Genomic DNA, 27930 nt, shown 5'->3' with positions numbered 1-27930 from the left:
CTAATAGGTATTTCCACTTATATTGGTTCTAACAAAGTGATACGGACTGGAAAAAAGACATTTACAAAGTTATCAATACTGTGCATTTATATACAAACACTACAAAGTTGTCACGTCTCTAAATATAATATAGAAATACATTAATATACAACAAGGAAATATATGACAAATATAGTAAGAAAAAGTCTTCTGCATCTTCTTACTAGAGGAAAGCTATGAAGCTATACCAAAGCTGTAACACGTTCTCCTTGTTACAGAGAACTAACCATCAATTCTGACCTCAACTCTAAAACAAAAACTTCACAGTACAGGCTGTGGAGCCCTGGAGGAGTGCTTCTACCTGTAGGAATCGTTGAGACGTGCGTGTCTCTCCGCGGCCAGGGTGCGGATCTGCTCCCAGTTGGTGATCAGCTCCTCTCGCTTCACCTGGATCTGGGTGGCACTCAGAGGGTGGGACTGCTGCAGGCGGTCAGCCTCGGCACACAGGGCTTTGACCTGGAGACACACGCTCGTCAGGGCTGCTCTTCCGACCCTGGCGAGTAACTCAGTCACAGAAACAGCTGCCTTCCAAACCCACCTTGTCCTCCAAGGCAGCAAGATCTCTCTCCAAACCCTCGTGTTTCCGAAGTAAAGCCTGGACGCTGGCCAGGTCCCGGCCAAAGTCATCAGAGGCCATTAACTGTTCCTTCTCCTTAATCCAGCTGATGGTCTCGTCCACATCCCTACAACACAGAGGCACCCGTTTGTCTGTAGCTACGTCATCCATCCGGGACTGGGATGCCACACAGGGCCGAGACCCAGTCAGCCCCACACTTTCTTCAACTCCCCGTAGGCTTCACCACGCCCGGCCGGGAGACCCCATTCCTGCAAGCCCCCTCAGCTTGGTACCTGTTAAAGCGTTGGACCTCAGCTGCCCCGAACAGCTTCCCCTGCCGCTGGAGGGCCAGGCCCTTCAGCCGCTGCCAGGCCGCATTCACCTCGTCCTGCTTTGTCTTGATCAGCTCCTCCTCAGGGTGCTGCTCCTGGGCCAGGAAGGGCAGACACTCAGACCGGCACCTGTGGCCCCGTCACTGCTCACCTGGCCTTGGCTCCCTGACATGTCTGCCTCAGCAATCCTGACTGTTCTGAAGAATCACTGGCTTTTTGTGTGGAATGGAGGGAAGCTCCTTCCACGGGAGCTTCATTTCTTGTTCTATAAAAAGGCGAGAGCCCTTGTCTGCGCCCAGGAGCCATGTGGTGCTTCTCCAGAGCAGTTCTGGACGTCTGTAGCAGCCCCTGCACTGACATCCTGCAGCGGCGCCTGCCTGGGCGCCTCACGAACGACTGCTCGCCCCAAGTTCAGGGTGTCCGCTGTCATCAGGCTACCGAGAAGCACGCCTGCCCAGAAACATGGCTTTCAGATCTGTTCCTGACTTCACACTGGAGACACTCCTTTCAAAGTCTCCTTCCTCACTAACCACATTGTGTCTTGTTTAAATAACAGGTAAAGTGATAAGGCAAAGCACTCCTGGGCTGTGGGACCCCCTGTGGGATCTGGGGTTTGGCCCGCCTGCTCTCCTTGGCACGACCCAGGGATGGCCCAGGATCCTGAGGATCCCATGATCCTGTCATGTGGAAGGCGAGGTTATGTCTGAGGAATGCTGGTTCTCCTCTCATCACTGAGCCAAGAGGAAACAAATGCCAGTCCTGAAGGATCTACAGGTTTCAAGTGTGCACCCCCATCCCCCAAATCAAGTTTTCCCTAAAGCAAAAACTCCTGTGGTCACTGTACTGGACATCTCTGGAGCCATGCAGGGTGGGCAATGATAAATCAGCAGCGATAGGTGGTCCCACTCCCCTCTGGCTGCAGAGCTCCCAGGGGAGAGCCTTGTTTCATTACAGGGCTCCCCCGCTCCCAGGAGTCCAGGGAAGCTCCGACTCAAAAAGAGTATTGAGGTGGCGGTGGACTCCTGCCAACCCTCTTCAACTTTCGCCACCACACCCTAGTCTGAGAAACCCTGATGCCCAACTTCAACAGCCCATAAAAGCTTCACCAAGCTCTACCTGAAAATGGGCGGAGTAAAGAGATCAAATGAACTCTGCCCTTCCTGCCCACAGCCACAAGTTGAAAAGTGTATTCTAACGTAGGAGTGAGCAATACTGCTGCCTTACTGAGATCTAAACAGGACTCAGACATGCTTTATCAAAACCTGCTCACCCAGAAACCAGGCACCTAATCAAAATTTTCCTTCTGGAAAAATTAATGAAGTTGTATCACATTAATATTAATGTAAAGGCAGTTACCATAACGCTGCTATGAGAACACGCAGCACTTTCCCATTTACCTGAATGAGCTTGGCAGCGAACTGGTTCACTTCATTGACTCTCTCTTCGTGGGCAGCCATGTCTGTCTGAAACTCTTCGAATTTCTTCTGTAACACCTCCACATGCTCCAGGTCCTGGCCCAGCTCCTCAGACGTCACAATGGCTTCCTGTTTGGGGACCACAGCAGAGCCAGAGTCACCAAGACACACTCGGGCACAGTGGCTCCCAAAACCCATTATGAAATGGGTGCCGGAGGGGCTGCAGCCACTTCAGGGTCGTGCAGTTTACTGCGTGCTCCTCTCCTAGTTAGGAGGTCAGGGTCATGGCATCTCCCTCCTGCTCAAACGTACCTTGTCATTGATCCAGTCCATCACGTCCTCACACTCCCGCAAGTACTGCACCAGCTTCTGGGCCTGCAGCAGCTTGATGCCTTTCTCCCGCATCTTCTCCAGGAGCAATTCCCACTGGCGGTGCAGCTCCATCAGACGAGTCTGGAGGTTAAAGAGCCCCACACCCCCCACATGAGAGCCACGTCTGGGGGACCTGGCTCCTCCACGGAGCTCCAACCAGCTAGACACCTCCCAGAGCTCTGAACCAGTCTTTTTCAAGATAATGCCTACGCTGAAGGGAAATGGTAAACTGAACTGAGAAGACGTAAACACGCATACTTCACAGTGTTTTGGTAGGTCTTAAAGTTGACCTATCAAACAACTGACCTTTTGTAAGTATGTGTATTCTAGTTTACTCCAAAGAACTTAACTATTATCTTATAATTACCAATTATTATTGATATATTATTGGTAAGTCTTTAGGTAATGTTTTTAGTTCTTATTAATTGTTAAGTTATGACAGTGGGATTTCTAGGTCAGAAGACTTGGGGAGGGAAAGATGAGGTGTCATCGAGGAACAGCAGCAGGAATCACTGAAGGGTGTGTCCTGAATTCACAGAGGTAAAGTGGAAAGAACAAGAGGTCCTGAAGGCATCATACGTGTAAAGAAATAATTACAAGGCACAAGTGAAGAGGCCTTAGTACAAAGGAAAAAAGATGGCATCCTGAAACACAATCAACGTTCAAAGAGGATTCGTGGCCTAAGTTGTTTTGGTGCTTCTGTGAGAAGATACAGCGTGTGGTACACAGTTCATCCCAAGAAAGGCTGACAGCAAGCTGCACCCAGGTGGCAGCCACAGGTCCAAACAGTCCCTTCCCAGCATCTTGGGTTCTCATAGCACAGCCCTAGTAAGGACTCGTCGGGAACTGGGGCAATTATCATCAGTTCATGCTTAGGCGATGTGTTCTGGCATTCTAACCCAATTTCAGGGTGCTGATTATGCCTACCCAAGATACTGGGAGTTTCTGGGTCACACAGACAGAAACGAGTGACACACACACACACCCCGCCAGGAGAGAGGCCTGGGGTCCACCCATCGTCGAGACGCCACTCCCCACAAACTGAAAGAGTGAAAGCCACAGGCGAGTCGACGTGGGTGGATTCTCTTAGAAACAAGTACGGGTGGTTCATTTGAAAGGAGAAAACAGTGGGAGGAAAATAAATGCTCACACAATTCAACTTCCACCACGACAGTCACTTTCATTGCCAATGGTTAAACCAGAGTCCACCAAAGCGAAGGAAGTGACGGGCATTCCCAGGCAAGCAGGGGCAAGGCAACCAACGGCAAGTCCATATCCACCTACTCGGATGTGGGAGCCAATGTGGGTGGCAGTCACTATGGGGCGCCATGCCGTCCGGTATGGTGTGAAAGTCTAAACCGGTGACAGACAGGTTATCCAGGACATGGTCCTTCACACACCACCCACCTTCCTCTATGTTAACACTGACTGCCCAAACTAGGCTACTGAGTTACCGGGCCAGACCAATTACCAAGTGGGATGACTGTGGGATCTGGGTGCATGAACATTGGGATTCTATGAGAACCTTTTGCTCAGGGGAAAAAAAAATTTCTTCATTAACTTTTGGCCTCACTGCACGGCATGTGGGATCTTAGTTCCCCGACCAGGAACTGAACCTGTGCCCTCAGCAGTGGAAGCGCGGAGTCTTAATCACTGGACCACCCAGGAAACCCTCACTTCACTCAAAATGGGGTCACAGAAGGCTCCAAAAATCCTTCCCTACAAGTCAGCTGTCAGTCCCTCACATCTCTCGCTGCCACACCCTCCAGGGAAAACCGGGGCCAGGCCTGTTTCAGGACTAAGCAGCTTTCCCACTGCTGTGTGTCTCATCGTGTCAACACTGCAGGTCTGACAGAGGCCAGTTTCAGAAGCTCACTGGCGTGTGAGAGCGGGAGCGGGCAGGGCGGCAGGTGCGTGGGGAAACGCGCCGACAGCTGGCGGGGTGGAGCGGAATTCCTGGCTGACTCAGGTGGGTTTCTCAACAGAGGCCTGAGCAAGCAGGAGCAGCTCTGAGGGGCAGTCAGGAGAAATTACGGAAAGAAGGTAGGAGTGAAACATGGGCTGGGAAAATAAAGCGAGTAATTGTGACCGGAGATTGAAACACTGGTTCTGTCACCTGTTAGCTGTGGGAACCTAGGCAAGTCACTCAAACTTCTAAGCCTCTGTTCCTACCCTTCTAGGCTACGGTTCCCTCGCAAGCTTCCCTTGAAGATTAGAGATAATGGATGTAAAAGTCCTGGTGAAGTGTTTGCACCTAAATGGCTGCTCACAGCTTCTCAACAAAGAGTAGCTAGTGCTTTCTAATGCTGCTTTAATAAGATCTCTTAAGAGGGAAGAGGGGACTGAAGGGAGCTCTGGGTCTCCTGCCCTCGGACTGATTACTAAAGCCAAACACGTCATCTGTATCTCACGTTCCCTGTAACCTGATTAAACTAGCCCAGAGCAGCCCCATTCACTCTGGCTGATTTCATTTACAGTAAGACTATACACAAGAGTGGGGAAATGGGCAGATATGGCTGTGCCATGTGGCATGCAGGACCTTAGTTCCCCAACCAAGGTCTGAACCCGTGGCCCCCTGAAGTGGAAGAGCAGTCTTGACCACTGGACCACTAGGGAAGTCCTATGTCTTTGTATTTAATTGCAGAGACATGTATTACACTGCCCAAATGGGTTCAATGTAGTAATTAAATGATTGGTCATACGGCAATTAGAATTTACTTCCTATTTACAATCATTCCTAGTTAACAGTTTATTATTAACAATATAAGACTAATTGCAAGTCTTCAATAAGAGACTGCACAGTATATGAGAGCAAAAGAGACACTACAAGTATTTACTGCTAAAAACCACTAGACGAGATCCTAAGGGAATGACGTCCCTGTGGATGTTCCACCGTGGATCTCACTCAGGGAACGGCAGAGGAAGGAATATTTCTAGCTGGGGCTTAAGAATGTAGCTTCCATCTCAGTCTTTGGGACTGCCTTGACACATCAAGGACTGAAAAGGCTGGTCCCTCAATGGAATGAGACTTAGGATAATAAAGAACAAAACACGTAGATAAGAAAGAAATCAAAGACAGAAGACAGCATCCAGTCATGAGAAACTAAGTCTGCATACCTCACCCTAAAAAGCCTTGTTTTCCCTTAATACCTTGGCATTGGAATTGTCAAAACAAAACAGAGAAAAACTAATTATGGCCCCAAACCCAACGCATGGCACCCAAACAAGTCAGACAGAGTCTGAGGACTCCTGCTTCATAGTCAGTTACACAGCCAGGGTCACCGACCAACAGGTAGCACACTGTGAGGTCATTCCTCACAGCCGGACCTTTAACAGGCTTGCTGACCAGACCTCAGTAAATCCTCCTGGGGCAAGGCACCAAGATCCAGAGAGAGCTTCCTGACACAGAACCTGACGGTGTCTGTGATTGATCGCACTCATCTTTGTGTCCTAATCCCTAAATTCACCAATATGTTCTTCTCTCCAGTGATCACTCTTCTTCACAGTCTACCTGCATCCTTGTTTGTTCTATAAGGAGAACATTAACTTCCTCATCGAGCACACGCATGCTTCTTTACAGGCATACTGAGTCTTTGTATTACAAAGGCAGGCTACAGGGAGCTCCATTAGGGTACTTCACAAATTCCTTTAAGAAACTAGGAAAATCTATCTCCTCAGGAACCCAAACATATGGGTAAGCATTAACCCACACCCATCCACCAGCCAGACAGAGGCAGGCCATCACGCCAGGAGGGCCCCAACTCACCCGGATGGTTTCGGATGCGAAGTGCCCTTCTGAGATCATCAGGTTACCAGTCTCATCCAGCTTCACGATGGCGCCCGAGTTGGCCTGCACCTCAGCTTCAAAGGCTTGATGCTTCTGCAGCTTGCCCTGCCGGGGAATCGTGAAGTAAGCGGCACACCCTTCTGCTCCCTCCCGCCCCCCCGTCCCCCCCCCACGACTATTCCTCCCCGCCTGCATCCCACTGCCTCTCATGATGGACCCTCACGCAGCATCCCACCCATCCCCTACCACCTCAATTACGCAAAATTATGCCTGCATCTACACCTGCCCCCTGAAGCCTGGCACTGAGGACCGCAACTTGGCAGACAGCAAGATGCTACAGAATATCCTCATTTGCTTCTCTATCAGGAAACTAGCCTTTATGGACATCCAATCCCTCTCAGAAGTACAGAACCATACTGAGAGCTTTTTCTTGGCAGGTACTGTTTATCCTGGACTAAGCCACTCACATTCATTCATTACATGACACTTTTTTTAGCTTGTTTTAGCAGCCATACTCTTTGACTGACTTGATTCACTACATTCCATTTCTCAGTACCTCTGTTTAATCACATGCAGAGCTGGGCAGGGCCTGCCCCTTCACCAGCGTTCATCATTTTCTCTTCTCAGATGACTCTGGCATAATAAAAGAACCATGGGCACAACCACTGCGCCACTTACTAAAAAGAAGTCTCTCACCAAAATGAACGAGAAGAAAGGCTTTGTCTTTTTTTCAAAAAACAGCTTTATAAACTTTCACCAGCAACAACACTGAGTTAGCATACCTGTCTCAAAAACACATACTCCAAGAGATCAACCCAGATCTTTCCTGAAAAAAAACTGAAGGATCACCAATGGTTGCCAAGCAGTGGACTGAGAACCATCAGCTTAAAACATCCCCACAAGAGAAATTAGAACCTGCAGGATTCCACATTCATGCTCGCTGATACAATCACTAAAGGCTTTTCAGAATCGTGAGTCAGTCCTTCCTGATGTCTGGCCTACGTTCTCCCTGCCACTCAATCTCTCAAGGTCATAACTCAGTACCTATCTTTGTACAAATTTTGAGTAATGACATTTGAGCTCGCATCTCAGACGTACCTGCAGGTTGGTTGGGTCTTTGTAATTCTCATCCGAGGCAATCTGAAGCTTCTCCTGAATCCATTTCTCCAGCTCCTCAGCATCTCTTTGGAAAAACTGGAATCGGTAGGAGTCTTCAAGCTTCTGGCGCCTCAGGGTCGAGAGCTCCTTGAAGCGGTGGTATCTGTCCAGGACCTGCTGCCGCCTCTCCTGGATGTCTTCTGCTGTCTCCAGCACTTTGACCCCGCTTGGGTCCATTTTCTGAAAAGGCAGCAAGCCCTGAGTTAAGCGCAAGACACCAAAATAGACTGAATGGAGATTTAATGGAATTAGCCTCTTGGAAGGAAATAAAGAATTCTGAGGGCCTGAGCAGATAAATGAATTGCAGGCCGTCACTTCTCAGGATTTAATGGTGAAGCCCAGACCCCATGCTTCGTAAAGAACAGCTGCCCATGTGGGTCCCTCATAGGACACTTCACCAGCACTGCAAAAAAGAGACCAGGTGAGAGATGTGAAGGAAAGAACTATGATCTGTGCTGTCAATTCTACAGAGCTTTGAGAATTCAAAGGAAACACCAACTTTAGAGCTCAAAGAATTACTGAGAAATTCACTCAACAATCCTTTCATCTGAGCCTGTGCATTTCATGGTGTGAAGATTAGAGAACATTTACTCTTAACTCAGCTTTTCCATCTTTCTCCATCTCAGCCTGTTACTCAGTGAAGAAAAGGGAAATGATTATAAAGTAACAGTCTTTTTTCGGTGTTAAAAAATAAAACAATAAGTCCCCTTAAAAAAAATAAAGTGAGTCTTTAACATCACAAAGCAATAGAATTTACCTAAAGTAGTGGATTTCTCAGTTACCGCAAAAAAAATCAATCCTACAAGTCTTCATAGGGGTGCCAAGAGCCTGGGCAACGAACGGGCTTTACTTCCTCTGAGTGCACAAAATTAAAAATCACATTATATATTAAAAACAAGAAAGATGAAAAATTTGTCCTACCTGACTCTTACCTGCTCCAGTTAACCACAAACTCAGGCCAATTGAGTAGGTGGTACTTCCCCACAGCACTCACTCCACCTCAACTTTAAACTCGGATTTCCAGACAGTTTCACCAAACTTTAACGTCAAAAAGAAAACCTGACCTATTTGTGGCAGAAAACAGTACTTGCTCATCTCAGGAATTAGCTATTTTATCCTCTAACCAAGGAAGGACGCCCAGAAGGAAACAGGTGCAGACTAACAACAATGAGCAAGTATGCCTGTCAGTAGCACATGACCTCGTCTGAGCGGCCTTCCCGCCCTGAGCCCAATTTCCTAGAACGACTAAAAATGCCAGGTGATAGTGAGATGGTCCCAAGACCCTTCTAACTTTATATTCTACAGAGAAGAGTCTGTGACTTGGTGTTTTAAAAAAAAAAAAAAAGACCAAATAAGCTTTATGGTCTCTCCAGTTGTTTTTGCATAATTTACACAAGACAGAAAAATTGTGCTGCCTGAGAAACATTTGAGAGCTCTTCCCATGATCTGTTCGCCTCGCCCAGCCAACAGGAAAGGATTAGTGGGTCAAGGATTGGGTACAGAGGCCCCTGTGCGCTTCCACTCCCTGCCCCCACTGCTGGGAGCTAAACAGCACTGCTGAGCTCTGGGCAGTTTCCAGCTCTTGAGAGATTAAAGCAGCTTCAAGAGGTTTCGAGAAAAGCACGGGCATGCACCCAGCCAACTCTGAGGACTATCTTTTTGTGAGGAGACCTGTCTTCTGAGGGAAAAGAATACGATGGCACTTCAGCCTTATCACCCGCCATTCCTTTCAAGTTCCTCTCCACAGAGCAACCAGTTATTTTTGTTGTTATTTTCCTACCACAAAGTCCAATTTATTTATTTGTTTGACTGTGAAGAGAAACAGATTCTTTGCCACGTCATTTCCACGTTTTGAAACCTTTCCTGGCTCCGTCTCAGAGAGGAAAGAACCCATCTTAAACTTTAGCTGGACCTTCCAACCTGACCCAACACACCTGACTGGTAGGTCTCACCCACGGCCCCCGCCCTCCCTCTTGGCACAGAGAAATACCCTCCTCCCAAACACATTATCCTCTCTAAAGACTCCAGGCTGGTTGCTCAGGCTTCCTTTGCCAGAATGTTCTGTCTTTCCTCTGTCCAGATAACTCCCCTTCAGGTCAGTACGAGCTGAAATGAGCTGCTGCAGGATCTCGCCTCCTTACGAAGCTGCACTCGCTTCTTCCCTCCCTCCTTCTCAGATTTAATCACACTTCTCTGTAGATTTACACGGCACTTACACATACTTCCCGCGGTATAATTAAGACTGAGCAATGCAGTATCTGTTGTGTCCTGATTCCTAGCAGACAGAGGTCATGAACAAATGTTTGCTGAGTGCTCCTGGAGCAGCAGCCCCGAGTTCACTGGTGAAAATAAAGAGAGAGCTCAGCAGTCCACCTGGGTTTCATTTTCCATATTGTTCAGGTTAACAGCTAGATTCTGTGACTGAATGAACTGCTAGAACATGCTGACTGAAGCTACACCACGGGGTGTCAACTTAATGACCAGACCTGAATGACTGAGCGTGGGCGGCCCACACCCAGGACAGCTGCACCCTTCACCTTGGCAGGGTGGGACCTTAGGAAATCTGGTTCGAGAAGGCAGTTTTGAGCATCTGGTTGCTGGTGGGAGGGGATGGGGGAAGGGAGAGTTAGGGAGTTTGGGATGGACGTGTACACTGTGCTGTGCTTAAAGTGGATAACCAACAAGGACCTGCCGTATGGTAAGGGAACTGCTCAACGTAATGTGGCAGCCTGGATGGGAGGGGTTTGGGGGAGAATGGACACGTGTATGGCTGAGTCCCCTCACTGTTCACCTGAAACTATCACATTGTTAACTGGCTATACCCCAGTACAAAATAAAGTTTAATTAAAAAAAAAATTTTTTTAAAGGCACAGTTCTGTATCATGAATAGATAGCCCATGTCTGAAACAGTAGTTTCTATTCTGAAAACAGGCTTCAAGAGTCCTTCATACCAAAAACTGAGGGTGGTCTGGGCAAACTAAACATCTGTTCAGAGCAGGGCGGTGCTCGCTCACGCTGCAGCCCTAGATCATCAGCTTCTTTGGGAGAAGGCTGACTTCCGACACGGATCTTGACAAGAATCACTACCGCGTCCGCCACATTTACTAGAATGTAAACACTTCACTCATTCACCTGTGTTTTCTGCTCCAGGCAGATCTTGCATCAGACTCTCTCATCAACCCTGGGTGGGTCCAATTCCCTGAGCAGAAAGCTCCCTCTCAAATGTTCTCCACCCCCCCGCCCCCAACCTGATCAGTTAATACCATTCAATCCCTCCAAGCCTCAGGCAGCTTGTCCTCTCTGCAGTCCTGAAGCAGACACCCTCACTCCCTCTCCCCCTCTTAGAGCATCACCATGTCCCATTCTGCCGTGTGATTACTGTTTTCCCCCTGTGTTTTGGTAAGTTCTCTAGGGAATTCCCAGGTGGCTCAGATGGTAAAGAATACGCCTGCAGTGCCTGAGACCTGGGTTCAATCCCTGGGTTGGGAAGATCCCCTGGAGGAGGGCATGGCAACCTACTATAGCATTCTTGCCTGGAGAATCCCCATGGACAGAGGAGCCTAGCAGGCTGCAGCCCACGGGGTCACAAAGAGTTGGACATGACTGAGTGACTAACCACAAGAACTGGGGAATTGAGAGTTCCTAAGGAACTATATTAAAAAAAGACCTTATCTTACTCTCTGACCACAGAACTTGGCACCTATTTAGAAAGTCAATTACACACTGAATTTGGAAATAAAGAAGCTGCTATCACTTCATTATTAAGTGATCAGGAGAAAGAAGGTCATGTAATAAGCAAGTGGTGGAGCTAGGGTGACCCAGGATGCTCTGGTTCCCAGAACAGCATGCTAGAAACAGGGATTCTAACGTGATCAGAGCTGATGCCGTTACTTTTTAATTCCTTTTACTACCGCTTATCTTGTCCATCCCCACCTAAGGGGAGGAAAAAGGAAGGAGGATATATGAATTATTTTATAAAAAATCAAAATTACTTTTTTTGAGATTGAGCCTTTCCTTTAAAAGTTGTGTTTTTTTTTTTTAATGAGGGCCAGTTTTAATGTCTTTACTGAATTTGTTACAAAATTGCTTCTGTTTTATGCTTTGTTTTTTTTTTTGGCCACGAGGTATGTGGGATCCTAGCTCCCTGACCAGGGATTAAACCTACACCCCCTGTACTGGACGGTGAAATCTTAACCACTGGACTGCCAGCAAAGTCTCAAGATTCAGTCTTCTTAAAGTTAGTAAACAATTAGGGTTAAGAATAATTTATATACTTGCTCTGTTCTCATCTCTCCGGAAACAGTTAAGATGGAGAAACAGCAGGAAACTGTGTGTCTACTTTGATTGCTTATAAAGTTTCCAAGGCATGTACTGGTAGTTACGCCTGTGACTACAACTCCCCTGTGGGTGCCTTTCTGCAAGATGCCCAGTCTCTGGTGTCTGTCCTGCCACCCCTTATCAGAGGATTCACTGCACTTCCCTTAGCTGTCATGGAAATCTCTGCTCACATTTGAAGCAGCCCTTTACAATGAATAAAAGAACGCCCAACATAATACTGCAAAGGGTCCCCCTGAGCAAGCCCCCCTGCATGGGTTGCACTTGCCCATCTGACCCTACCAATCCAGGGAGACAGTCCAGCGAGGCCCTGCTGAAATTAACCAACCTAAAAGGCCCTCTTTGTCACCCCAGTGAAGTAGAACAAGTCAATTCTATACCAAGTGCTCTGGTCAGGCAATAATGGACTTTTCTTTCCTGCAGTAGATCAGCTGACGTCAGGAGGTGGGAGCTCTGCCAAGTCTCCAGGCAGCCGGGCATCTGCAAGCCAGCCGTGCTCGCCCTCTGCTGTAATCACACCAGACACCAAAGACAGGTTCGCGGCAGCTCCTGCTACTCCTTCGCCTGACAGGGAGCTGTCCCCATACAAGTTCCAGTTTCTCTGGCTCCTAAGAAGGCCATTTCCACAGACTACATTGAACACCAGAACAAATTTCGTATCAACAACAAACTATTGCCACTCAAAGGCACTACGTACGACCTCTGGCCCAAAACTCTGAGAGTTGGTGGAATTTTCTGCCGTCAGCCAGCGTGCTGCACACACTGCAAGGACTCCGCCCCCAGCCAGAAATTCGCAGCTGACTGATAAGATGACTCCACAGAGAAAGCTCTGAGCTGTTCCCAGCCTTAATGGGATTAACACCTTTTGAAAGCTAGAAAGGAAGACTTTGGGAAATGTGCCATTAAAACACACACACACACACACACACCAATCTCCAACCATACAGACCTACCTACAGACTCCACTAACTGCCTAAAAACCGCAAAGGGGCCAAATTCCAGGACAGTGATCAACCGACTGCTTATCTCAAAGCACCAGAAGGACTCTGATTTTGTCAATCAGGTCTATGTTTGTGGAGAATGAAGGAGGGGAAGTGAACGGCTGGATGTATTCTCTGTGTAAGGACAGCTTCCCATTTAAGGTAACTGAAGGAAAAAAGGTCAGATTTTGGCAACTAATTATTAGAGAAGACTGGCTATTTTTAAATGCTGCAATGCAGCAAGAGTGTTAGCTGCATCATTCAGCAAGTAATGTGAATTGAGCACAGGGGATAACACAGGAATTACAACTATGTCCTCTATTATAATAAATCAAAAGGACTTGTCAGCATTCGTACAACACTGCTAGATCTCTGGGAAGAAAGTGGGTGTCTAAAGATGTGAATCTTGGCTAGAAAGTTCTAGTTCAATTTAAAGCCATGCATGAGAAGGATTCCTCATAACCAACACCAACTTAATACACATTATCAATTGGAAATGATCCCTACAAAAGAAGCTGGCCATTAATTCCTATCTTTGTCTTCCTGATGATCACCCACAGACAGCTATTTGAGGCACTCCTTGGTACCTAGGGAATTCTGTAAAGCCTTATCCTAATCCACAGAGGCTACAAAACCATGGTGTGAGGGGAGGGGTCTGTCCCTGGAGAGTGGGGAGAAGAAGTGGGAGGGAAGGATACTGTTAAGCAATGGAAAAGACTGCAGGGACTTTCAAACCAAAGGTCAAACGCTTTGAACCCTGCACACTGGGTACCTGCAGTGAAACAGCAGCTTAGGACACCTTCACGCGATCTCAGAGAGTGGAAGAATCCAGTCAGGAGAGTTTCTCTATGGAACCTCAGAAGAGAATACAATTGTGTCCAAAGCCAGAGGAGTCACTATTTGGAAACAGGGTGGGGACTGCGGACATCTTAGTGAACTGAACATCTTAGCCAGCTGAGCTTGCCCTGAGGACAGGGGCGTTTGGAGCAGTGCAGAATGAATTCAGACCCCAGGCAGGACACCAGATACACTGTTTTGTTTTTTTTTTACACAGGCAAAGGGGTTTTCGGGACTAACAGAATGAGGAGAGCATTTGGTTCTACAGGAAAATTCATAAACATCACCCAGAGCAAAAGGTCAGAGGAAGCATCCATCGGTTTTGTGTTTGTTGCTTAGTCAGAGCCCAAAGGTGCAGAACCAACAATGCCCTTTCTCCCTGGCTTAGAAAGCCAGCACATTTCCAAAGCAGGAGAACGACATCCATGGATGTGGAAGAGCTCCTCCAGAACAAAGCACCAAAGAATTAATTAGTGCCAGCACCCATAAAATTTGATGCTAATTGATTCTCAGATTAAGTGAACTGACTCAAAACCAGCTCAGCTACAGATTTTAGTGGTAGGCCTGAGGGTAAGCAGAGAGGTAACTAGCACATAACTTAATTTCAACCATGGGAAAGCCAGAAATATTTTTGCTTAAACCACATTCGAATCAGGATTGTAGATCTGCACGTCAGCCTTCAGCTTGGTTAATTCATTTGAACTTGTTAGAAGGATTCTGCAGAGGTGAGCAGGGATTCAGCTTAAAGCAGCAAAAGATTCATTCATACTGCACTGCATCAAAATCCAGAAACATGGTTGAGAAAACTTACTTCTGAATGCCTCAAACACTACCTTGCTGCTACTTACCTTTTATAACCTGTAAAATTCAGATGAGAGGTATTTAAGTGCAAAATATTGTTAGTGAGATTCAAAATAGGAAAAAGGTATCATGTGCCCATTTTTATAAACCTTGCTTAATTATCCAGTCTGATTTATAAAAGGGCTTGCCTTGGATTTATCACCCATAATCACAGGAAATTTGCAGAGTTTAGAGTTCGGCTTATGGGATATCAAGACACTAATTTTAAGCACTTTTCTTTTGGAAAAAGGTCCAATTTAGCAAACACTCAAATACTGTATGTGTATAAAAACATAGTGAGTTTTTTAAACATGATAATGCAAGCTCCATTTCATTGTAAGAATTGTGGCGAAAAAAGTAAGTCAATGGCAACAGGGAACAAACCCAAGTTTACAATATTTGTCAAACTGAAAAACACTATTTTTACATGTTTTCAGATTATACTTTCTAAATATCTAAGGTAATGCGTTTAGTCCCTTGGTTCTTAAGAACCAAGTAATTAATAAAGAACCATAATTAAAATTTTAAAAATGAGCAAACACTACATGCAAACACTAGTAGAGTGGTAAGAAATTAATACATTCATGCCTTAATGAGAGGAAGGTAAAAAAACAAAAAGCTTTGCAAATTTGAGAATAAATCTACTAAGACTTTTGTTCAAGTAACAGCAGAGAAAAAAAACAAAAGCCCATATCCTATGCAATGTGCTTAACAGAAAGGTCATGCAGGCAGGGATTTTTTCCGCCCCCTCTCTTAGGATCATTCAACCTCTGCGACATATGGTCTTCACTGCAAGCCAGGCCAAACCGAAAAAGTAACACATCTCCTGCATGCTGCTCAAATACCTGGACTCTGCGTTTACGAAACGATGACAGCATGATGGAAGAATGTGGTGTCTAAAGAGGGAGCAGGGAGAGCAAGATAACAAGCTTCTAAGGGCAAACTGAACACAGTGATTTCAAAACGAAGAACACAGATCCTGAAAGATACATGAATACAGGTACAAATCAAATTTCAGATATCCTCCCAGCGCCCTTTTCATTCTACAGAGCTTCTAAATCCCACTAGTGACTTAAAAACTTAAAAACCCTAAAGCCCATTAGGGACTTAAAAACCCTTAAAAAACCCTGAGAAAGAACCAAGGTTCCCTGGTATTAGCAGAGGTGCTGCCTTGGCCAAGTCATACCCTCTTCTGGGTCTCAGTCTCCCCCCTTTTCAAATAATCCTGAATAATACTGAATATCCTTTTTAACACTAGACATGCCCTCCTGCCCAACCCACATCCCGATAAATGAGCTGGGATTGCCAGTATTAGATGATTTCTGTCTTCCTTTCCCTTCAGTCATAAAACAGTATAACTTTGTGAAATCATTAGAAACGAGAGAGAACTCAAGCTACAGAAATCTAACCTGGGCCTAGTTTACTGGGACACTTCCTTCACAAAACACTACTTCCTGTTCAAAGCCCCTTTGAAAGGAACATGCAAAAGAGGTACAAGTGCAGCTGTTCGGGTCCACTGGCCCCAAGTGCTCACTCTGCATGCCTCCCCCGCATTCCTGGAGTCAGCATTTGCCATCAGGACACTGCATTCTGCTACCTCCTCTGACCACAGCTGATGGACCGCAGCAGAGCCGGCGCATGACTAGCAGAGTCCTCGCATAGCCCACGAAGGATAGATTACAAGGCCGGCCTTGCGCCCACTGTCCTTAGCGCAGGTTCAGCAATGCCAGGACTGTGGACTATTCCTGACACCCACTTCTCAGCATCTGCAGTCGGCAGCCCCCACCATGGGAAGAAGGCAGGTAAAGGAAGAGCAGAGGAAATTCTAGGCCAGGGACCCCAAAGATATACTTAAAAACCAGTCCTCCCCACCTAAACCTGCTCATCAGATAGCTTGACAAGCTCATATTCTGAGCCTGTGACGTATCAGGTTTCTCTAATTATTAGATTACTACAAACACCCTGCCAAAGACCAAAAACATATCAAAGAATGTTACCCGGCTGATGGTTTACTGCAGGCCTGCCTCACACCTGTCCAGCAGAGAGCGAATCCACTGGCTCTCCATCTAGGTCCCTGGATAACAGCTAACACACTTTGAGGGTCCCTGGGAGTAATACTGGCCCAGTTACTAAAAAAGGCTTATAGCTAATTTCCTGCAGAGGCCTTTCCTGCAGCACATTTTTATTTTCCTGCTGCACATTTCTAAAACTTGGACTTCAATCTGACCTTTCAAAAAACTGACATTAGCTGCAAACAAAAGGGAAAATACATGACTAGTTTGATGAGCTGGAACCTTGGCTCCATGGTTTCATACAGCTGAGTGCTCCCACTGCTGTTCTTCAGATTTTCTGTTTCCTGGCTGCAGACACCCCCACCCTTCCATCTTTGATATTCTGTTTTAGTTAAGTCCAATTGCTATGACGACGCCATTTCTCAACACATTATGAAAATATTTCATATGCTCTCTCTTCTCTTCTTCCATGACAGCCATCATGGTAAGTTCTTCTAAAATAACATGAGGAAGACAGAACAAAGGGCCTACGTAGTTTAGGATCTATTATATAAAAGAGATTTGACAAGGTGTTGCACCATCTCAACCCAGCTTTCTGAGCCATTTAATTTAAAACACATTCAACCCTTAACTTTAACAAGCCCTTTGTTTAAAATACATTCTATCCCAGTACATCAAAGAGACTTTTCAAAGCAATTTTCTTTGGGAAGCGTCTAAACCAAATTCGCAGGAACGTCCTTCAAACAAAAGGCTGCTCCGTCATTCAACACCGGCAAGGCTGCAGAATTTTATACAAATAATATTATGTCCTCGACTCAAAAGACTTGGTCTCTCGGCAAGAGGCGGGGGGGTGGGGGGGGGGGACTCTTAAAGCTTTTAAATTATTTGATTTGGGTCTCATACAAAGTCAAGCGCCGCATTTTCCTGCTATCTACACGCAAATCACGGTTGGGGAAGGAAGATATGTTTATTACAGGAAAGAAAAGGAGATGGCCAGTCCTGGACCCTTCGGCGTCCACAGAAGGCCAAAGAACGGACACAGAGGATGCAATTAAGGTCAAAGAGCCCTTTACTCCCAGCTTTTCCTCCTTCCAGGGCTGGGTAAACATTGCTGGCGGAGAGCAGGGAAAAGGAGCTGCTGAAGTCGCTCCCCACCAAGGGAAGGGACTGGGGGCGGTGGCGGGGGAGCGTTCTGACGGGAGGAAGATGGGAGAAACGAAACGATCGGGGCCACACAGCCCCCGCCCCACCTGCGGCTGCCGGATGGGGCCGGGCGGGGCCGCAGTCAGGCTTGCGGGGCGGGGGTGGGGTGGGGTGCGGGGGAGGAGGGACTCGGCGGCCTCGCCGCCCCCTCCGCCCAGTCAATGACATTCCAGCGGCCAGCGGCCGGCGCCCAGACTCGGCCCCGAGACTCCTTCGCAGCCCACGCGCCGCCAGCCGGTCGCCGCCGGCTCGCTCGGCTCCCCGCCCCACTTGAGAGAGAGCTGCGAGGCCGGCCAGGCTCACCTGTCCGCGCGCCGGCCCCGCCCCGTCTCAGGGGCTGTCCCGCTCCCCCCTCAGCGGTCGGCCGCCCTCGGGCCCCGCTCCCTCCCCGGGTTCGCCCGCTCCCCTGTCTCACCGGCTCCTGGGGGTGAGGGCAGTGGGTGCGTCGGGCCGGGGGCGGGGGTGCTGGGGGAACTGACGGGGCTCGGCGGCCTCGGCTCCTCGCCGTTCCCTTCCGCAGCGGGTAGTGGCGGCGATGCGCGCGCCCCGCCCCTTTTATAGGCGGCCGCGCGCGTTCCTGCGGCGGGCGGGCGCGAGCGCGGGGGAAGAGCCCGGGCGCGGCGCGAGGGGCGGGGGGCGGGCTGCGCCGGCGGAGCAAAGGGGGCGGAGCTCCCGCCGGCTCGCCGCCCGATCACCGGCGGAAAGGGCCGAGCGCACCCGGACGGAGCCGAAGCGGCGATGCAGGGCGGCGGGAGGATGGGCAAGGAGCGCGCTCGCCACGGGTAGGGGTTGGTGGTGCAGTGGAGGTCGCTGCCTCCGCCCGGGATGGTGGAGGTGCTCCAACCGCACCGCCCTCCCCGCAGCTAGCATCCTCCAGACCTGCCCCTCCCCGCCCTGCAGAAAATCTTCTGCACCCCCATCCCTCCGCCCCTGGGAGCCCTTCCAGGACTGCAGTGAAGGGCGGGGCAGGGCCATTGCTGCAGTCGGCCTGGGGATGCTGCGCGCCCCAGCCGGAAAAACACCCAGTCCCAAAGGGTGAGATCACCCGTGTGCTTCTCTTCTTCCTGTGCCCTTTCCCTAGGAGAAGACTTGTGCCCGGGACTCAATCAAGTCAGCTTTCTCTCTGGTGAGGCAGGGGCAAGGATGCAGTTTACACCCGTCATTCTGAGATTTGAAGAGTTAATGACTTTGTATATTCTTACATCAAGAGCTTTCTGACAGTTCGCCAGTAGAATAGGATGCATGAGTTCTATTTACAAAGACATTAAGACTCTAATTGCCACAACTGACTTTCCTTCATGTACCAGGCACTATGCTGAACATTTCAAGTGTGTTACCTTTTTAAAAAATCTTTTTGCAATAATTTTATGATTCAAGTATTATTTCCTCAAAAGAGCACTCTGATATGGAAGCTGGGTCTCTTGCCCTGGGTCAGGCAGCTAGCAAGAGGAAAAGCAAGGATTTGAATCTGAAGGCAGTCAGAAGGCAGTCAGAACCTTCTTAAACAGTGCGCTTTGCCATAGGAAAGGGAGGCATTGTGATAGTGGATGCTAGGATGCTGAAAAGAAAAAGAGAGGATTTGTGGAATTTCTGTTCCTTACAGTCTTAGCAGTTTAAGGGCCTGGCTCTGTAACTAGAAGCCCTCGATTAGGAAGCCCTTTCCCCACCCCCATTCCTGGCGACAGCTGGGCCTCAGCCATAGAGAGTAACACCCAGATCATTCCTGTGCAGTCAGGCAGACCAGGAGCTCTGCAACTCTGGAAGGCCTCTGCCTGCTGGTTACTAAGCACCGTCCCCTTTAAATAAATATAAAGACAGTAGGCACTGCACCAGGACTTGGGCCCGGGGCCCAACCCTGACCTTCTTGGTCCTCAGTAGTTTTGGCTTCTTCCCTGTAACTGGGATTTGCAATCAAGTTTCTAAGCTGCTCTGGCTTGAGCCCTGATCATGAAGAAAAACTCCCCTATTCCCTCACTCCCCCAGAGTGCAGAGAAAAGAAAAGGAGTGGCCACACCCCAAAAGCAGCTTTACAGAATCTGGAGGAAAAACGTAGGAGGCCGAGAGGCATTTCCTGCAATCCTCCATGCAGAGAAAACAGGCCAGGGTAACTCCTCCCTGGGGTGTGCATTTCTGGGAACAGCTGATGGCGTCCAAGGCCTTTCCTCCAGTGGGTAGCAGCAAAATGTTTAATTGAGTACTCAAGTCTGGGTGCAAAATGGCTAACACAATCATGGCTCTCCAAAATTCCCAAGACCTCCTGCTCCAGCAAAGAACGAGTCTCAAGGCCATGGACAGAAGCTGTTTAAAAAAAAAAAAAAAAAAAAAAAGGAAAGATTTTTCTTTTAAATCATTCTGGCTTCTTAGTGATGGGGGTGGGGGGGCAGTTGGCTGCATTTACCAGATGCAAAACAGATTTGAGACCTTCAGAGAGAGCTTGATACAGAAACGAAAATCTTTCTCGTTGATCCTTTGTCTGATCTGAGCCATGGCCCAAACCCAGCCTCTCCAGCCCTCTGCAGTGCCCACCCACTCGTCTGCCCTGGTCGGCATCTGGCACTAGCTCTGGAAACAAGAAGTTGAAAAAGCCCGTGTTCTATTGTCGGCCTCCCTCACCTCCCACCAGTTTCCCCACATGCCTAACACTCTGCTAGGTGTGGGGAGGGAGATGATAAAGCAGATACTGGCCCTCTTTGTTTTCTGAGAGATGCTCATTCAGAACAAAAATAAAAGAACAGCATAGCAGCTCTGTAACCAATCCAGTCATGTCCATCCCAGCCTCTTGAAAAGTCAGTGAGAGGAGAGTGGGGGATGACTGAATCCAAACTCCTTTTTCTTTCTTCTCTGTTTTCTTTTTGTTTTTTACTGCACTGCACAACTTGTGGGTTCTCAGTTCCACAACCAGGGACCAGGGATTGACCCCAGGCCACAGTGGTGAAAGCCCAGAATCCTAACCAGTTCGCCACCTGGGCACTCCTCCAAGTTCCTTTTTCTATTCTAGCAGTTTTAGAAAGCTTTGATATGTGCCCTTTTGATGCTTTTGAACTGTAGAGTTGGAAAAGACTCTTGAGAGTCCCTTGGACTGCAAGGAGATCCAACCAGTCCATCCTAAAGGATATCAGTCCTGAACATTCACTGGAAGGACTGATGCTGAAGCTGAAACTCCAATCCTTTGGCCACCTCATTCAAAGAGCTGACTCATTTGAAAAGACCCTGATGCTGGGAAAGATTGAAGGTGGGAGGAGAAGGGGACGACAGAGGAGGAGATGGTTGGATGGCATCACTGACTCGATGGACGTGAGTTTGAGCAAGCTCTGGGAGTTGGTGATGGACAGGGAAGCCTGGCAGATGGGGTCGCAAAGAGTCGGACATGACTGAACGACTGAACTGACTGAACTGATATGTGCCCTTAGGCGTTTACGTAGTCTCAAAACCTTTTCATGTCATTCAAGAGGTCAACTATTGGGAAACACACTAACTGTAATGATGTTTTTTTTAAGATAATTTTATTTAAGGGGCTTCCCTGGAGGCTCAGTGGTAGAGAATCTGCCTGCCGATGCAGGAGACGGGTTCCATACCCTGATCAGATCTCACATGCCATGGAGCAACTAAGCCAGTGGCCACAACATTTGAGCCTGTGTGCTAGAGCCCAGGAGCCACAACTAATGAGCTCATGTGCTGCAACTACTGAAGCTCGTGTGCCCTAGAGCCTGTGCTCCACATAAAGAGAAATCACTGCAAAGGGAAGCCCACACACGGCAACTAGAGAGCAGCCCCTGTTCACCACAACTAGAGAAAAGCCTGCACAGCAACAAAAACCCTGCATTTAACTGTGGCTCCCAGGCTCTAGCACAGGGGCCTTCTCTGGTAGCTCAGCTGGTAAAGAATCTGCCTACAATGCAGGAGTTCAGTTCAGTCAGTCACTCAGTCGTGTCCAGCTCTTCGCGACCCCGTGGACTGCAGCACACCAGGCCCCCAGAGCCTACTCAAACTCATGTCCATCGCGTCGGTGATGCCATCCAACCATCTCATCCTCTGTTGTCCCCTTCTCCTCCCACCTTCAATCTTTCCCAGCATCAGGGTCTTTTCCAATGAGTCGGTTTTATGCATCAGGTGGCCAAAGATTGGAGTTTCAGCTTCAGCATCCGTCCTTTCAATGAATAGTCAGGACTGATTTCCTTTAAGATGGACTGGTTGGATCTCCTTGCAGTCCAAGGGACTCTCAAGAGTCTTCTCCAACACCACAGTTCAAAAGCATCAATTCTTTGACGCTCAGGTTTCTTTATAGTTCAACTCTCACATCCATACATGACTACTGGAAAAACCATAGCTTTGATTAGACGGACCTCTGTTAGCAAAGTAATGTCTCTGGTTTTTTAATATGCTGTCTAGGTTGGTCATAGCTTTTCTTCCAAGGAGCAAGCGTCTTTTAATTTTCATGGCTGCGGTCACCATCTGCAGTGATTTTGGAGCCCCCCAAAATAAAGTCTCTCACTGTTTCCACTGTTTCCTCATCTATTTGCCATGAAGTGATGGGACTGGATGCCATGATCTTAGTTTTCTGAATGTTGAGTGTAAGCCAACTTTTTCACTCTCCTCTTTCACTTTCATCAAGAGACTCTTTAGTTCTTTGCTTTCTGCCATAAAGGTGGTATCATCTGCGTATCTGAGGTCATATGCAATGCAATGAACCGAGACCGCAATGCAAGGAGACCGAGGTTCAATTCCTGGGTCAGGAAGATCCTTTGGAGAAGGGATAGGCTACCTACTCCAGTATTCTTTGGGTTCCCTGGTGGCTCAGTTGGTAAAGAATGCAGGTTCTGGGTTCAGTCCCTGGGTTGGGACAATCCCCTGGAGAAGGGAATAACTACCCACTCCAGTATCTTGGCCTGGAGAATTCCATGGACTGTATAGTCAATGGGATCGCAAAGAGTCGGACACAACTGAGTGACTTTCACTTTCACTTTGACCCAGGCTCTAGAGCATAGGCCCAATAGCTGGGGTGCACAGTGGGGTGCACTTGGTTGCTCCGCAGCATGTGGGATCTTCCTGGATCAGGGATAGAGCCCTTGTCTCCTGCATTGGCAGGTGGATTCTGTACCACTGAGCCACCAGGGAAGCCTGTAATGATAGACATTTTCACTTGCTTTGGCCATGGCAAGTTACCTGCCCATGTTCCCTGGGGAATCTCTCTCTCTCTCTCTCTCTCTCTCTAACACACACACACACACACACACACACACGGGAAAGTTAACAGGCAAGCGCTACTCTTTTTCCCCCCAAGAAGGGAACTGAGTGGAAAGTCACACTGGCAAGTGGACTGTATTCTTCCCAGATGAGATTCTGCAGAGTCAGAGCTGGCAAGGAATAGCACAACTCTTCAAAACAGTGACTGGAAGGAAGAACCTTGAAGACGTTCTGCTAAGTGGAAGAAACCAGACACAAAAGGACAAATACTGTATGATGCCACTTTCAGAAGAACTCTGGAACAGTTGAATTCACAGAGACAGAGCAGGGGTCGCCAGAGCTGCGGGCAGGGGAGAATGGGGAGCAAGGGGCAGAGTGGCTTTTGCAAGATGAGAAAGTTCTGGAGATGGATGGTGTTGATGGTTAACACAACAGTCTGAGTGTGCCTGATACCACAGAATTGTACACTTGAAAATGGATTACACCAAAAAAAAAAAAAAGGTTTACACTGTAAATTTCATGTTAAATTTTGAACTGTTAATGTTACGTTATTCTATGATGACTTCCTCTTTAATCCGGGGCCAGATTAGAGAACAGGACTGATACCTGCTGGGAGCATGGACTTGACAGGTTGGTTTGCTTAACAGGATGGTAGGAGGCGGCAGGGAGGTGAGCCCCTCCCTCTCTGGCACATATTCCTGATCCAGTTTGCTTATTTCTCATATGTACTCTAATGGGATATTTTTATTTTTTACTTTTTGGCCATACTGCAAGTCTTGTGGGATTTAGTTCCCTCACCAGGGATTGAACCTGTGCCCTCTGCATTGGAAATGCAGTCTTAACCACTGGGCCACCAAGGGAAGTCCCTCATGGGACCTTCAGTCCCATGAGTGTCTCTCTCCTTCCTCTTCATCCTAAACACACAGAATTCATTTTTTAAACTATATGAAACCTTCTCAAAAATTCTAGTAGCTCCCCGCTGCCTACAGAATCACCCAGACTATTTTAATATTCTGGAGCCCCCACAGACATGTGCCAATGTACCTTTCCACAGCATAATTTCCTAATGTTCTTCTCCAGACCTGAGGTTAGCCACTTCTGAAACAAGTTATTTATTCTTCCAATGTCACACTTTTGCTCATAATTTCCCCCTTAAATTAGCATGTCCTTCTTTTCTGACACCCAGATTTCAAAGATAAACCTAGGACTTGTAATAGTACAATGCACTTCCATCTGCCTATCACTCAGCTTCAACCAGCATCGACACCCTACCATTCTTACTTCATCTAGTACTTCACCGAGTTTACCTTCAACACAGCTAGCTGCCGAACTTCGTTGACTTCCACTCTTTTTGAGGATCCTCCAGAAAAACTTCCTGGAAAAAGCTGCCCTAAATGAAATGGAGCTATCTTCAATGCTATTGTCACTTTTAGCTCAAACCATCAAGCACTGCAAGTACATAAATCATTCTCCACTGAATTAAAACTCTACCCACCACGTCACCTATTTCAGTTTAAGAAGGCAGCATTTGCAAAATCTGGTTTAGACTCAACTTTCCACGGGTGGTATAGGTTGCTGCCTTCACCGTCACCTTTGGCATCACCATCCTGTTTTCAGGGTTCAATCTGTCACCTCATCAGAATTGTAGGCCTGATTTGTTGTTGTTGTTTTTAAGGAGGGGAGAGGATTATCTTTAACATTTTTTTAAAATGTATTTTTCGCTGTGCTGGGTCTTCGCTGCTGTGCATGGGCTTTCTCTGGTTGTGGGGATGAGGTACACGGGTTTCTCATCCCACAGCTGTGGTGGCTTCTTTTGTTGTAGAGCAAGGCTCTAGGACCCACAGGCTTCAGTAGTTGTGGCAGGTGGTCTCAGCAGGTGTGGCTGTTGGACTTTAATGTGCTCGGTTGCTCACTCACCTCTGACTCTTTACAACCCCATGGACTGTAGCCCGCCAGGTTCCTCTGTCTGTGGAATCTTCCAGGCAAGAATACTGGAGCAGGTTGCCATTTCCTACTCCAGGGGATCTTCCCTATCCAGGGATCGAACCCATGTCTCTTGCACTTCCTGCATTGGCAGGCAGATTCTTTACCACCAGGGGAACCCTGAGGATTATCTTTTAATTTTGAAATAATTTCAACTTTGTAGAAAAGTTACAATAATAGAGAGAAATCCCATACACCTTTCACCCAGATTTATCAATATGTTAACATTCGATCATACTTGCTCTATTATTCTTACACATATTTGTAGATATGTATTTTCCACCTGAATTTACTTGAGAATAAATTGAGGACATCATGTCTACTTAGCCACAAGTACATTAAGAACAAGTACTTTCATTATTATAACCACAATACAATGAAATGGAAATTAACATTGACATAATACTATTATCTTTTTTTTTTCCCCCTGCACTATGAGGCATGCAGGATCTTAGTTCCCTAACCAGGGATTGAACTTGCATTGAACCACTGCAGGGGAAGCATAGTCTTAACCACTGAACTGCCAGCAGCTAGGTCTCAACATACTACTATTATCTAACATATAGACTCTATTCAAGTTTTGCCAACTGTCCCCATGTCCTGTACAAGACAAACACACAGATCTTTTTCTGAACCAGGTTCCAATCCAGGATCATGTACTCTACTTAGGGTAAACATCCTGAAGAAGATAAAAGGAAAACACTTCTTGAATACATCATCTCTAGAGCCTGATGTTTTTTTAAAAAAATGGAGCCTGGTTGTAAACTAGATGAGGAATTCTTCTATAATGGGTGCTTCTGGGAGACCGTGGCTCTCATCTGCTTTCCGCAGGTCCACAGGAAACTGAATGAATGCACAGGGATTCATTCGGTGGCACAGAGAAAAGGGAAGTGAATGGCCAGGCCTGATAAGGCCCCTGTGTGAAGCTCTGTGGCTCTTTTGCTTTTCCTGGCAGAGGTAGAAGAGATCCACATGTAATCATGTTACTGCCTTCAGCATAGGAAGCTGGACAAGTGGGAAAAAGCCCGCAGTGCCGGGTGGGCAGTCTCCAGAACAGCTCCGTTCTTCAAACCAAGGCATGTTCTGGATTTCTCTGCCTTTGGAATTTTCAGTTCACTATCAAATTTACTTTAAAATGATGTAGGACAATGATAAGACAAAAATACGGGCACTCAGCCTAAGAAATGAGGTCAAACTTGAAAGGAAGCAAGCAGGCAAGTGAGTACTTGAATTTAAAAACAGAATGCAGTCCTGGGTGTTCTAACTCGAAGGAATCTGATGCAACTACCCACCAGAAGTTGCTGCTATCAGCCAGCAATCTTTACCTCTGGAGGCAACCCTATCAGTGAGCATCAAAAACCTGGCCTCCCTGATGCTCTCCTTTCTTGGTTTACCATCAAGAACCCAACAGGAATACCAAGCATCAAATGACACTTGCAAGGCTGTTAAACATGTCTAGAGAAGGAAGATTCTAATACTGTAAGAGGTGTTTTCTACAGAGTGGTACAAATTTAAAGTGGAAAAGAACTTAAGAGATCATTTTGTCCAGTGACCTTTCATAATTTCATTTTTAGCAGAGCAAAACTTTGCTGTGTATAATCTTCCAAAGAACTCCAATATATATAGCACATAAAGCAAAAATGCTGTGGCGGAGAGAACCCCCGAGTTCCATGTGGGCCCATTAGTTCCACTCAAGACTGCAAATGTGAGTTGCTTAACTCCATTAAGAGGCACTGCTTACCTCCTGGTATTGATTTTCATTGTTAATAGGACAGTTTTCCAGCAGATGGCAGTAGAATCTTGAAGGAAAGTCTTAAAAATTTGCACAAAGCCTTCATATGCTCAGTCCTATTCCCTGTCAGTGGCTCCTAAGTTGTTCTGTCATTATGCACAGAAAACTGCCAGTTGTCAAGCACAAGTAGAGAGGAAGTACAAGTGGCCATGAGATCCACATGCCCTGACACACAGGGAGGCTCGGCCCTAAGGCACTGCTATGAAGCACAGTTTGAAAACTACTCATCTGGTGACTGGTCCCAATTCTTGTGCTTCACAGGTAGGGATACTGAGGTTCAGAGAGGGTGAATGACCTACTCAAGGTCACGGACATAACAGTGAATTGAGTCCAAGTCTCCCGACTCCTAGTATTCAGTCCACTGTGTCCACATCAAAAAATACTTCCCCATCTGCTGGATAAAACAGGGTCAGTTATTGGCATATAATTCCAAAAACAGAAAAAAAGCAGTTTTCCCAAGGTGAAGGTCAAGAAGACCAAAAAAAAAAAAAAAAAGTGGGGGGGAACATACTCCTCTATACCCAGACTGAGATACCACCATGCCCTTAATGATTTACACAGCTCCAGGTACACAAAACTGATCATACTGAACCAACTAGATACAGCAACAGGCCTTTTTTAAAAACCAAGCTTTATTATTTATATTTTGGCACCATAGTCAGTAATTCACAGAATGGGTCGCTTCAAGCTGTTCAAGATTACCAGGGAACCCCCTCACAAACACACCCCCACATACAACATTTAGAACAGAGGAACAGATTCATGGCCGCCGCCTCTGCAGAATGAAGGAGTCTTTTCATAGAGCAAATCTCACTCTTATCTGAACAGCCAGACTCCGGATTTTTGTAGTGGCTTTAGTCAGGCAAATCTGTCGTCATCCATTGCTCAGAACACGTAAAGAATTATAAGGCCCTGATTCATTGCTTACAGATGCTCAGCTCAAGTACAATGCTGCAAGCCCCATCTCAGCCCATCTTAATTCAAACTGAGAAACAAAGTTTGGTTCGTGCATCCCGAGTCATCCAGGAACCAAATTCCAAAGTAAGAGGATAAATATTTCTTCGTGGTTCAGTATAACATGTGTTAACAGTCCTAATCCCAGACA

General features: G+C 47.2%; 1 protein-coding gene across 9 annotated transcripts in view; it reads right to left on the bottom strand.

Moving 5' to 3' along the window:
• SPTAN1 (spectrin alpha, non-erythrocytic 1) overlaps nt 1-18391 on the bottom strand; it is a 58218-nt gene extending 39827 nt beyond the window's left edge. For 8 of the 9 annotated variants that reach the window (XM_055541307.1, XM_055541311.1, XM_055541313.1 and 5 more), the window contains exons 1-8: nt 15497-15544; nt 7600-7839; nt 6481-6606; nt 2655-2795; nt 2325-2471; nt 889-1022; nt 578-722; nt 341-495 (exon numbers count right to left, since the gene is read on the bottom strand). In XM_055541307.1, the coding sequence (XP_055397282.1) occupies nt 341-495; nt 578-722; nt 889-1022; nt 2325-2471; nt 2655-2795; nt 6481-6606; nt 7600-7839; nt 15497-15529 (1121 nt within the window). In that variant the 5' untranslated portion in view covers nt 15530-15544. Of the gene's footprint in view, nt 1-340; nt 496-577; nt 723-888; nt 1023-2324; nt 2472-2654; nt 2796-6480; nt 6607-7599; nt 7840-15496; nt 15545-18281 lie in introns of those variants that run through there. The other variant, XM_055541309.1, reaches the window with a different exon arrangement.
• Between the last annotated feature and the right edge of the window lie 9539 nt (nt 18392-27930).

The sequence above is a fragment of the Bubalus kerabau genome, chromosome 11, assembly GCF_029407905.1.
Source record: "Bubalus kerabau isolate K-KA32 ecotype Philippines breed swamp buffalo chromosome 11, PCC_UOA_SB_1v2, whole genome shotgun sequence".
Classification (NCBI taxonomy): domain Eukaryota; kingdom Metazoa; phylum Chordata; class Mammalia; order Artiodactyla; family Bovidae; genus Bubalus; species Bubalus kerabau.
Note: the sequence above shows the minus strand (reverse complement) of the source record. Positions and strands in the feature narration are given on the sequence as shown.